Raw genomic sequence first — 12617 nt, 5'->3', positions numbered from 1 at the left:
GCCACAGTCCCGTAGCTGGGTTCCTGGTGCCTTGGGTCACAGTCTGCACCATGACGAGAGGCGCAGAGGGGTTTGGGGTGAGGTGTTTTGCTCCATGTGTGTTGATGGACACAATTCCTGAAGGATGGGGAGGCAGCAGGCTGTGTTCTGTGTGGATGGTCAGCTGTGGGCTGTGCGTTGGTCTCCACCTGAGTCATCAGTTGGCCCAGGTCTTTATATTGCTCCCTTGGCTGCAGGAGCTCAAGGCAAGGATGGGGTGCACTCTCCTCCTGGGAAGTACACATCCAGCTTGTGGGTTGCATATAAAAAGTCTCCTGGCAGTCCTTACATGGTCCCTATAGGGACTTTGATACCCAGGTGACTTGTGAGAATAATGCAAAGGACAGCCATCGGCTTGCACTTCTAGCATAGCTGAATGGAGTTGGAGAACACGTGTAAGGTCCCAGTCCATGCCTGGTTTCCATAGCAGGGACAAGCAGTCCTGGCAGGACCCGCTGAGACTGTCCTTGCATGCCTCTCTGCCTTGGGACGTTGTGGTTTGGGGGAAGCCTGCGTTTCCATCTCGGAAATGCTTGGGAATGACTTGGTCAGTCATTCCCTGTTTGGGAATGACTCTCTGTAGGGCAGCATGCAGTCTATTGGTGGTGAGAGCACGTGATGGCTCCAGAGCTATTCTCCTTGGTGTGATGTTGACTTCTTGCAGAGGACTGGGGAAGGGGAATTGCATGCTTGAGAAATGCTATTTAATTTCCTTGCTACTTGTTCTTTTATGCCCCTTTTTGCTGAGGGTCAAGCTTCTTCTTGAAGCCCTTGGGCAGTAGATGGCTGCTTCTCCTTGTCATGTTTCTCAGGACAGAAGAGGTTGAATTCCTGGCCCAGAAGATCCTTGCAGGGCAGGAGTGGAACCTGCTGTGGCCATGTGCGCTGCAGTGGCAGGGCAGGACGGGTCCTCAGCCCTTGCCGGGGGGGATGGCAGGAGCCTCGGAGGAAACTGAAGATGCTAAAGATATTCCTGATGTGGGTGATAGTAATGGAGATTGAAGTGGGGCAGCTTCAGAGCTTGCCATTGATTTCATCAGGGTGTGGTTTGAGCCAGGGGTAAGATTGTAATGATTTAACTCGCTTGCTAGGGAGAGACCCCAGCCAAATAGTTTTTAATGACTGTGTGCGGTGAAGGAAGGAGTTAAAGTTTAGCCCTGTTGCAGACAATTGCATATGTAGTGCAGCTCTAACTCAGTACAACCACCAGCCTTTCCTCATTGTTGCAAGGCTTTTCCCAGGCAGACAAACCTAAAAATACACCAGCTGTATGATGAGGCTGACTCTCCTGTGGCCTGCGGGCTTTTCTCTCCCCCGATAATCTCCTCTCTCTCCCCTTTGCTAATTACTGGCAGCCTAGCAGCTCGTGTGTTTGAAAATGGAGCTGGTTCCTTCTCGAACTGTTTCCTGTTGCTGAGAGCAGCAAGTGACTTGGAGAGATTGCAGGTAAAGACCCGTTAAATGACATTTCCCCTTTTCGGGGGTCGGTTATATGGGGGTTTTCAGTCCCATTGCTTCAGTCTTCCAGCCTCCCTTGCAAAGTGCAAGGCTGTAAAGCTCTTGGGGCAGTTTGCAGCCTCATCCCACTGCTTGAGAGCAGCTTCTCTCCAAGACAAACGATGCTTTCCCTAGCCCTGGGAATGCAGACCCGCCTAGGACCCCTGTGGGGCTCCTCCTGGGGCATGCGTGGTGGCAGGAAGCGCCAGCGGCAATGTGAGCCCGCTGGGGTCTTGGTGATGCAGGAGTGGGGACAGCAAGCAGGTCTGTGGGTGCCAGATGTGCACCTCTGTGCTCGTCGGCATGTTTTAAACTCCAGCTTTGGCTGTTTCCCGTGAGGGCTGCCGCTTTGTAGCCTACCCGCCCGTGCTGACTCGGCATCCGTCAATGCTCTGGACTTGCTGCCCGGACAAGTGGAGAGCTGGTTCTTAATGCTCTGTCCAGTCTTTGCCTTTTAAGGTTAGTTTTTCCATCCCAGTACTCCTGCTTTGTGCTATCAAAAGTGATGATTGTTTTCCCAAAGCGTGACCTCCCATCCCAAACCCAGGTGCTGGCCGTGCTGCGGGACGGGGAAGCCTGCAGCCTCAGGGAATGAATGCTGCGGCCCCTTGCCACCTCTTTAGCAGCGAGCAAGTGGGACACAGGCATTTGTGGGGCAAGCTCATGGCTTTTTGATGAAGGGCTCTTTTGAAGTTGGGGTGTGTGAGTGTTGGCCGCGGCAAGGCGGGCAGCCCCATCCAGGTCATGCAGCAGCTGCGACTGTCTCAGCCTGGCCACTTTTGAGGTGAAACCGTGAGCAAATGTCCTTTCTGGTGTGGGATGAAAGGGGCTGGGGTGGATTTGGTGCTTGCATGATTGCTTCACCAGCTTTGTTTCTGATGGCAGGTTTCCTGCTATATGTTTTTTTGTGTGTGTATATATATACACACGTGTGCATGGAAAACAAACACAAGCCTGTGGTGCTGTCTTGCGGGCGGCATGGCCCCACTGCAGGGTGAGCCAGCCCTGCGCAGGGATGCTCTCTGGGATGCTCTGCGCTGCATCACTTGCTGCCCGGGCAGTGTAACGGGGTGTATTTTTGGTCCTGCTCTCCCAGTTGGCACGCGTGCTTCCAGGCTGGGATGTGATTTTATTGCAGCCCGTTTCAGGGCTGGGCTCGGCTCCAGGGTGTCTGCTCGGGGTTTTCTATGCTTTGTGGGACCGTGGTGGTGGTGTGCATGGTGCGGGTCTCGCTTCCTGGCAGCACTGGTGCGGTGGTCCAGGGCTGGGTCCTCCCCAGGGTGAGGTGCTACGTGGGCACAGCCCCATAGGGTTTGGGTGCTGTGTGGTTTAAAGTGTGTGCCGGTGGAGGAGCTGCCCCGCCGTTAGCCATACTGTGACCTCTCCATGGGGGTTGGAGGCAGTGACGGGAGGGGAATGCCCTTTGGCCCCCGTGCTGCTCCTGCCGGCAGGGAGCTGGGGCCATGCAGGCGCCTGTGCTCCGGTGCAGGGCTGCCTGCTGCCCCCACCACTGTGGGGTCGGACCCCCCTTTAATTTGATCCAAGTCTCAGGTACCCAGATCATTTAATCCTGAAGAAAGCACACAAGCTAACCTTTCCTGCTGTTATTTTTTTAATAATCGCTGTGATGGTTTTAAGCAGGACTGGACAAAAGCCCTGCTGGTGTCAGAGCACCAGGATGAGATGCTGCTGCTAACGTATATTTAGGAGCAGAAATCTTGGAGGAGCTCTGCTGAGTGCCATCTCTCTGCTCGCCCCAGCTCTGCCTCGCTTTGCTCTCATTCCAGCTCCTGAGTAGCACTTCCCTACATTAATTTGGGAATCTCCTGTTGGGCTTTCTGGCCCTTCTTTGTGGCAGCAGCTCGACCTCCAGCTCTCCCGCTCCCTGAAATAGAAGTGATGAATCATAGAGACGCACTCAGAAAGTGGCTTCCCTGTCCCCCTCACACGTCCCAGCAGGGCAATGCTGTGGCTGGCATCCCCACGCTGCACCGAGCTCCCACTTTCACCTCCGCTGCCTTCCTTGCTCCTTCTTCTTTCTGTGGTGTGTCGCTGGCGCATGAGTTTCGTGTCGATGGTGATCTCCTCGCGAGGGAGCCAGCTGTACTGTTCCTGGAGGGGCTCGGCCCTGTGGTTCACAGTGGCTTGGTGAGAGCTGTGCTGGTTTCTTGGGGTGGGAAACCTCTTTCTGGCAAGCCGGCAGGAAACCGTGCTGCCTGCCGCTGCCGGGCTGGCGGCTCTCTGAGCTAACCGGCAGGTTCGTGCTGACAGCGTGGCTTGGTCCCACAGCTCCGTGTGGTTTGGGGCTAATAAGCTCTGATCTGGGGTGCTCGTGGTTATGGTCTTACCGACAAGCTTGTAAAAATGAAGACGCTGGGCAGCGTGGCTGTCCCCTGGGAGCGCACTCGCCCCAGCAGTGGTGTGGCTGTGTGCTCTTTGCTAGGAGGCTCCCAATGTTGGAAAAGGTGGTAGGAATGGGTGATTAGGACCATGGGGATGATTTCCAGGGCTGGTGGCTTCATGCTTTGGTTGTCTCCACACCCATGGGGCTTTGTGGCACCTGACTTTGGTCACAGTGTTGCTCTTAACGCCGTTGCCCAAACCTCCCTTGAGGCTCTTGCCTCGGAGGTGGATATTTTGGGGGGTGGAAGGGAGCAGGGTGGCGAGCGCGTGGGCAGGGGAGAGCTGGTGGAGATGGCAGATCTGCAGAGAGGGTTTGGAAGCGGTGCGGAAGCTTTGCCCAAAGTGCCGGGGGCCCAGTGGAGCTGGCAGGGCTGCAGGGATGGCTGGGGCTGGGCTTGCCCTGGGAAGGGAGAGGGGGGATTCATGTTCGTTGAGAGTGGGATAAGGGGGGAAAAAGTCTCTCCCTTCCCTCAGACCTCTCCTTGGCTGGCTCTGTGGCTTGGGGAGGGGGCAGCAGAATTGAAGGATGCAGGATGTCGGGGTGCCCGTATGGCCCAGCCGCTGGCCTGGTGACGATGCAGCCCCCCAAGGTTTGCGTGGAGCCTGGCTGGCGGGTCCCACAGCCCTGCCAAGAGCAGGCTGCCGAGCTCTGGGGTACCCATTTGGCCCCACACAGCCCTGCCGTTATGGCGTGCGCAGCTGGCTGCCCTCTGATGACACCCTGCCGGGTCTGGGATGCCGGCAGAGCCACGCAGTCACCGCGGGCCATATTTCCTACCCGCGCCACTCCCTGACGGGGATCCTCCCGCAGGTTATCCTGGGCTGAGTCAGAGATGGGTGATAAGGAGAGGGCGGCTCTCCTCCTCCGCTTGCTTTCGGAGTGGCTTATCTGCGGCGGCTGGGGTGGGGAACTGAGGGCTGATCTCGTGTTCCGGACATGGACCTTGGGAGCAATGGTCCCACCCTGGGTGGACAGGCCATGATGGTGTCCCTGGGTGGGACAGGCTGTGTGCTGGCAGGGGGGGTTTGCACAACCCCACGTTAGCCCAGGGGTGCTTGTGCCTGTGGGGGGCGGGGGTGAAGAAGACAGAGAGGGGGGTGTAACCGAGGGGCTGCTGAGCAGATACGGAGGGCAGAGCTGTCTGCATTGGTTACCTGCAGCCATCTCCTCCCCACTGCCAGGGGTGCAAAGGTCACACTGGTGTGGGGTTTTTGGCTGGCTCCCTGCTGCTTTGCTGCTCCATGTTGGCGAGCCCCAGCTGTGGCACAGCAGCGTGCAGAGCTCTCCATCCTTCCTGCATGTGCCCCCTCGTCCCTCTGGAGCCTCTCAAGCCAACTGCCTGATGGCTGGCCCTGCGTTTCTTAATGCATATAAATGCCAGAAGGAAGTGCTTCTCCTTGCTGTGCCCGCTTGCTCCCCCCCACCAACTCCTCCTGCCCATGGCCCTCCTGGGGTTTGTCAGGCAGGCAGGTGGCAGGGATGGCAGGCAGTGTGCCAGGGCTCTCGGCTCTCCCAGGTCCTTTAAAAGGTGCTTTTGAGATCCTCCTCTGTGTAGGGGCTTGGGCTGTGCTTGCTGCAAACTGGGTTTTTTGCAACTGCTCCCAGTGCCACAGTGGAGCAGGGCAGGGGCAGCAGGTCAGGAGGCTCCTCTCGAGGCTTGTTAGCAGCCATCCCCAGCTAATACTTTGGTGCTGCTGGTGGTCTTAAAAGCATGTCAGGGCCAGCTACGCCCCACCAAGTCGTTTGTATGCAATAGGTGTGCTGGAGCGCATCGCCAGGCCACTGCCTGCGGGGACGTGCCGGTCTGGTCCAGCCAGCGGCTGCAGGCACGCTTAAGCAGCTGCTGCTTTTCCCGAGGGGGCTTGGGTGGGGGCGAGGGCAGGGTGGTGCCCCTCGGAGCGGGCTGCTGGGTGGTGGGGCTGGTGGTTGAGGCTGGGATGGTGAGACAAAGCACATGGCAGCTCCTTGGTTGGGATATGCTGTGCGCAGTGGTGTGCAGCCAGGTGGGGTTATCCTTAGCATCTCACAGGCTCCCTTGGTCCCTGCACTGGGGACGTGTCTTCCTCTGGGGCAGGAGGTTGTGGGGGACGTTTTGTTAGGCTGCCTGCTAGAAAAGTGTGAAGCAGCAGAGTCTCTGCTGGGTGGGGTGGAACAAGCTTGACACCATGCAGGAAAGCCTCCTAACCCTGTTCTTCTTGTCTTTCTCCCTCTAGGGCTGACCGAACTGGCTGTGCCCACGATGCCCTGAATGCCGAGCGCAGCGGAAGCAGAGGAGGCTGTGTCCCGTTAGCTCCTCCTCCTTCCCTCATCCCTTTAGTTTGGGTTTGTTTCTATTTATTTTGTGGCTGGGTTTGGGCATGGCCTTGGCTGGATGTGAGGCTGCTGCAATGTGGCTTCTTTGGCTCAAGCACCACTTGTCCATCAACGTTTGGACCTTGCTGCTCTTGGGGAGCACCTGGCTACCGCTGGCGGAAGGCAGCCCCAAATCTCCCTTTAGGACTTTCCCGGTTACAGACTGGAGCTTGACGCATTTGGTGGTCCACAACAAAACCGGGGAGGTCTATGTGGGGGCTGTCAATCGGATCTACAAGCTCTCCAATAACCTCACGCTCCTGCGGACTCACGTGACGGGGCCCGTGGAGGACAATGAGAAGTGTTACCCTCCGCCCAGTGTTCAGTCCTGCCCGCACGGGCTGGTCACCACCAATAACGTGAACAAACTGCTGCTGGTGGACTACTCGGGGAACCGGCTGATTGCCTGCGGCAGTGCCTCCCAGGGTATTTGCCAGTTCCTGCGGCTGGACGACCTCTTCAAGTTGGGTGAGCCCCACCACCGCAAGGAGCACTACCTCTCCAGTGTCAATGAGTCAGGCACCATGTCTGGGGTCATCATCGAGGTGCTGAACGGGCAGAACAAGCTCTTCATTGGGACGCCCATTGATGGGAAGTCAGAGTACTTCCCCACCCTCTCCAGCCGCAAACTGATGGCCAACGAGGAGAATGCAGAGATGTTTGGCTTTGTCTACCAGGATGAGTTTGTATCCTCCCAGCTCAAGATCCCCTCGGATACACTCTCCAAGTTCCCCACCTTTGACATTTACTACATCTACAGCTTCAGCAGTGAGCAGTTTGTTTACTACCTGACCCTTCAGCTGGACACCCAGCTCACCTCGCCAGACTCCACTGGGGAGCAGTTTTTCACCTCCAAGATCGTCCGCCTCTGCGTGGATGACCCCAAGTTCTACTCCTACGTTGAGTTCCCCATCGGCTGTGTGCAGGATGGCATTGAATACCGCCTGATCCAGGACGCCTACCTGACCAAGCCTGGCAAGGCTTTGGCCAAGTACCTGGGCATCTCGGAGCGGGAGGATATCCTCTTCACCATCTTCTCCCAGGGCCAGAAAAACAGGGTTAAGCCTCCCAAGGAGTCTGTGCTCTGCCTCTTCACGTTGAAGAAGATCAAGGATAAGATCAAGGAGCGTATCCAGTCATGCTACCGAGGGGAAGGGAAACTGTCGCTGCCCTGGCTCTTGAATAAGGAACTGGGCTGCATCAACTCGGTAAGTTACCGCTTGTCTTTACCCAAGCCAGGCTGTTTCTGGCTCCTGGCAGTACTCTCTGGCCAGACCTTTCTCGGTGACCTGACCTGAGCCATGTTTTTTCCAGGGGAGGACTGGCGCCGTTAGGGCTGGGTGCTCGGCTTGCTCGGTAGCATTCCTTGTGGAGATCACAGCTTCAGTGCGGGGTGGCTGTTTGGGTTGCATCAGTGCCCATGGAGAGCCCCAAACAAGGGGTCCCGTGCTGAGGCAGGTGCCTGCTTCTGGTTCCCCTACCCTGTGGATTTTGGTGGTGTCAGTGAGCTGGGCTGGGAGGGCAGGATGCTCAGTCCTCAGGGCACTGAGTCCTTTGCAGATGGCACGTGTGAATTTGTGAGTGACGTCTCACGTGGGGCTTGGTGGTGGCCGAGCAGAAGGTGTTGGGGGCAGTAGGATGTGGGGGATGGGGAGCGCAGACCTGGTGGAGGGAGGTGGGGAGGTTGGCGGTCCCAGTAGAAGTTGGTCATGCTCAGTGTGGAGAGACCACGTCCTCTCCATTGGGTGCTGGAGAGGAGGACAGAGGGCACAAGGCACTGTCAATGAGGTGGGTTTTGAGCGTGGCTAGTGCAAACTGTTGTTCAGAGGTGCAGGAGGTGAGTGCCAGCGTCTCAGAGCAGTGATTCCCAACCGAGGAAGTGCTCCCCTCTGTCCCCAGAGATGTGTCCTCCTGCCTGGTGCTCATGTGGGCGCATCTGGCCCCTGCTTGTGGCTCAGCTGCTCTGTGTGGGGCCTGTGAGTGGTGGGGAATGGGGGACCTCCCCACTTGGCTCTCTGGGTTTGTTTTCCAGCTGAACTATTACTATTGCTGGATTTTTCTCCAGGCAATGTTATAAACCATGAGCGGTCTCAGGGAGGCTATGGCTCTGGGTGAGGGGGAGGTCTTACACTGGGCATCACCAAACTGGGCTGGGTAGTCCCCAGGCAGGGTCAGATACCTGGCAGAGAGAGGTTTTGGGGTGCTGGCGTGTGCATTTGGGAGGGTCTGGTGGAGGTCCTGACACCCCTGCTATTGTCCACCTCCCCCCAGCCACGCTTGCTGATGCTCGACAGCCATCACCAAGCCCCCAGCCCTGCCTGAGCAGGGTTTTGGGTGCCTGGCGGTGCCCGCAGGTGGGCAGGGGTCCCTGCGGAGCAGCCTGGCCTTCCCTCCTGCCGTCCTCCCCACAGCTCCGGAGGAGACAGCTAACAGCTGCCTGACAAAGTAAAGGGTTTGCTGTCAAGAGCGCTGGGCTTGCAAATCAGATTTTGGCTTTGAACTAATTTAATTTTGCTGGAAAATGATGAAATCATTACACTGCTGCCTGTTGGGTCGCGCAGCTGCTGGCTCTGGCGGAGGAGATGCTTGCCGTCTTCTCCTGCACTCCTGGCTTGCCTCCCCTGGAGCCCCGCAACAGCACTGTGCCCCCTGGGTTTGGGGAGGGGGCTCTGACCCCTTTGGGGGGGTTTCATGCTAGGAGGGTCCTGGGACTGCTACCTGGTGGCCAACCTGCATGAGTAGGTGGATCTCGAGGTGCTCTTTGGGTCCTGCAGACATGGCTTTTGCAGGGTGGAAGAATGCGTGCCACGATGGTGTGGCTCCTGCTTTTGAATGGGTTGGGTTGGGGGGTGCCACTCTCCCCAGGGGGAGCCAGGTGGTGTTTTCTGTCCCCGTCCTGCTCCAGCTGCCAAGCAGAGCTCGGAAAGGCATGGCTGGATCGCAAGCCAAACCAGACCCCATGGAGCATGTAACCTCTTTCTGGCAGGAATTTCTGTGCCCCTAGTAAAATGCAGCCACCTCTGGGGTGGGTCGTGGCAGTGACGGATCTCTCAGTGGTGAGGGCTGGCCAGAAAATGGGCTGTCATGTTGTTTTTTTATTTTTAAGGAGGCAGAATGTAATTGCTGAAGTCAGTAGTTGCCTGGGATTTACACCTCTTCCATATGGAAAATGTCCCAGGAGCTCTTGCTCTGCTCCGTTGCGGTGACAAGGGGCTGAGGCTGGTCCACGCTGGAGGAGGCTTTGCCGGTGCCCCGCTCCCAGACCTCGAGCAGCGCAGGGCCAAGGGATGCTCATCCCCCAGCACTGCGGGGGCAGCTCCGATTCTCCGGAGCAGGAGGAGAGGACGCCAGGCTTGGCAGCCAGCTTGGGAAATGTTAGTGGTTCCTCCCAAATGCTGGTGAGCAGAGTGAATTCCTGTCTCCTGCTTCTGTCTCTCCCCTCCTGGGATCCAGCGATCCGGCAGTGGGAAGGGGAGTGACACCCCTTGTGCTGGTGTGCTCAGATCTGTGCGTGGACTCACATGCACAGCAAAGGCACCTTGCAGGACTGTCCCATCCATTCTCCTGCGCCAGCCTCACTGCCTAAATCACTCCTGAGCCTGTCCAGAGGTTTTGCTGCTCACAGTGTTCCACTGAAGAGGGGTTCAGTGTTGTCTAGCCTGGCTCTTTGCTATCCCTGTGCAATGCAGGGACTGAGGTCTGTGTGCCTGCAGCCAGACATGCTCAGTGCATCTCCCCAGCACACCTGTCCCCCCATTCATGGGGGACGAGGGTCTGATGTAGCAGGGCTGGGATTGGGCAGCAAGTTGGAGCTGGAGTGGAGATGTTGCAGCAGGGACCAAGTCTGGGTTCCCGGAGTCCTTGACCCCCAGGCTGGCAGCATGGGCAGAGCCAGTGCCCGGAGCTGGCAGGACGTGGGCAGCAGCACCGCGCAAGGGAGAAAATGAGTTTTGAGTCCTTGGTGGGGCTCGCAGCCCAGTCTGCTGGCACAGGGCGACAGCTAGTGATAAACTGGCCCAAACTGGGCAGGGATAAGCCAAATCCTTCCCGGGGACAGCCAAAGAAATGCAGATGTTAACAAACTGTACTGTGCTGGGATTATTCCTGGGCAGTGATTAACGTGCAAAAAGCCTGGCATCCCAGCCTAGCACTTGGTGCCTGCCTCCTGCAACCTCCTCCCTGGCTATTTGTGTCCCCTGCATACTCCATCGCAGCCCCTGGAGGGGCACAGGGGGACGGGGTGTGTCTGTAATGGCGTTAACTGGTGAATTACTAGCTAATTAATAATGCTGAGTGGTGGGAGCCTCGCCTCTGCTGTCTGCTCCCTCATTGCTTTCGTAAGTGGGCTTGAAGAAGGGAAGTAATGAGACAAGGCATATCAAGGAGACGGCCCACTCCTGCTCGCTCGGTGCTGTGGGCCTGCTTTCCCCCCTCCGGCAGGCTGCTTCCCCTGGGAAATCTGAGTTTCCTGACCCTATTTTGGGGAGGCAGGTTAGTGCTGGGAGAGAGGAGAAGGCTGCAGTGCCGTGGACGTCTGGGATGTCTTGGGGCCAGGGGCAGCTGAGAGGGGTGCCAAAGGAAAGCAGTGAAATAAAAGAAAAATAATAATAATAAATAAAAAATACTGCCAAACCAAACAACCTCCCCTTGCAATGGGCTGAGGCCATGGTCCCTGCAAACACCCGTGCAAATAGGAGAGCAGGCAGAGCTCGACGCCTCCTGCAGATCCCAGCATCTGCAAGGTCACTGGCCCTCGCGTGCCGTGGTGTGTGTTGGTCCCTGCCGGCACTGGCTGGGGGACAGCTGTCCCTCTGACCTTCCGTCCCTCCATCCCTCTGCCTCGCCTCTCCCCGCAGCCTGCATCTGCCAGGGATGTCGGTTGGTGCCATAACCCCTGTACCGCCGCCCTTGGCCCGACCTCACCGTGCTGCATGCCTGCGCTTCCCTAACGAGGCAGTTTGCTGTTAATGAGCTAATTGTTGGCATAATTATTTATCGAGGTGGTGTCAGCATCGTAGTGGTGGCGGGCGCTCCTCGTGGTCCCGGAGCGCAGCTGTATTTGTCGTTTCCCAGAGAGTTTGTTGAGACAAAGCAGAGAGGAGTAAACACCGTAAACATCTCTCCTCTTGCATATTCAGCAGCTGAGGGTTTGGAGAAGCTGCAGATTGAGTGTGGAGAGAGCAGAAACTGCACCCAGGGGCTGCCGGGGCTTAAATACCTTCATGGCATTGACCTTAACCCCTCTGCTACTGCTGGCGGCCGGGTGGAAGATGCTGGGATGCTTTACTGGGGCAGAGGAGCTGTCGGGGCCAGAGAGTGTTTTTTTCCCAGCAAAGCGCCTGAAGGATCCCAGGTATCCGGATGGGAGCTGGGTATCGGCTGGAGCATCGCTCCCGTCTTGCCTTGTGGTTGGGAAGATAATTTTCTCAGATCTGCTGTTTAAAATGTCTAGCCTGGTGATGCAGAGGAGGATGCTTAGCGCGTGTGCTGGCTGATGGATAGGAGAGGGCGCTTGCAAGGCTGGGATTCAGAGAATGGATGGAGAGGTCCAAATTCCCCTTCCCCCCTTTTCAGGTTAAGATGCAGAGAGGGGTTGCAGAGGTGTGTGGTGCCCCACATTCCTGTTTTGGGGATCCCCGCATCTCACGTCTGGCTGCAGGAGTTCCCCCAGTTTAGGGAAGGACGAGTAAAGGTCAGGCGGCCAAGTGAGTCGATCTTTCGCTGCATACTAACTCAGGCACCCAGCAAAAACAGAAGTTAGAGTAACTGAGGAAGCAGCCCAGCACCCCCAGACCGCATGGGGAGGCCGAACGTGACCGGCTGGCGTCGTTCCCAGTCCTCCCCCACTGGAAGGCCGGCACGGCGCTGAGTCCCCACTGCAGCTGGGAGCAGGACCACTGGCCTTGGGGCCGGCGTGGCAGCACGGCAAGGAGGGCGAGCAGCCTCGCCGTGCCTGCGGGAGGCTGAAGCTGTTGTGGCTGCGAGTGCATGGTGCCAGGGCATTCCCCCCTTTTCAGGTTAAGATGCAGAGAGGGGTTGCAGAGGTGTGTGGTGCCCCACATTCCTGTTTTGGGGATCCCCGCATCTCACGTCTGGCTGCAGGAGTTCCCCCAGTTTAGGGAAGGACGAGTAAAGGTCAGGCGGCCAAGTGAGTCGATCTTTCGCTGCATACTAACTCAGGCACCCAGCAAAAACAGAAGTTAGAGTAACTGAGGAAGCAGCCCAGCACCCCCAGCCCGCATGGGGAGGCCGAACGTGACCGGCTGGCGTTGTTCCCCGTCCTCCCCACTGGAAGCTGGAAGGCCGGCACGGCGCCCACTGCAGC

At 57.6% G+C, this 12617-nt stretch overlaps 1 protein-coding gene across 2 annotated transcripts in view; it reads left to right on the top strand.

Moving 5' to 3' along the window:
• Positions 1 to 6167: 6167 nt before the first annotated feature.
• Positions 6168 to 12617, top strand: part of PLXNA1 (plexin A1) — a 112228-nt gene continuing 105778 nt past the window's right edge. For both annotated transcript variants that reach the window (XR_657851.2, XM_009284437.2), the window contains exon 1: positions 6168 to 7500. Coding sequence is in view for 1 of the 2 variants with exons in the window: in XM_009284437.2 (XP_009282712.1) it covers positions 6298 to 7500 (1203 nt within the window). In the remaining variant the exon portion in view is untranslated. The remainder of the gene's footprint in view (positions 7501 to 12617) is intronic.

The sequence above is a fragment of the Aptenodytes forsteri genome, unplaced genomic scaffold (assembly GCF_000699145.1).
Source record: "Aptenodytes forsteri isolate BGI_AS27 unplaced genomic scaffold, ASM69914v1 Scaffold53, whole genome shotgun sequence".
Classification (NCBI taxonomy): Eukaryota; Metazoa; Chordata; class Aves; order Sphenisciformes; family Spheniscidae; genus Aptenodytes; species Aptenodytes forsteri.
Note: the sequence above shows the minus strand (reverse complement) of the source record. Positions and strands in the feature narration are given on the sequence as shown.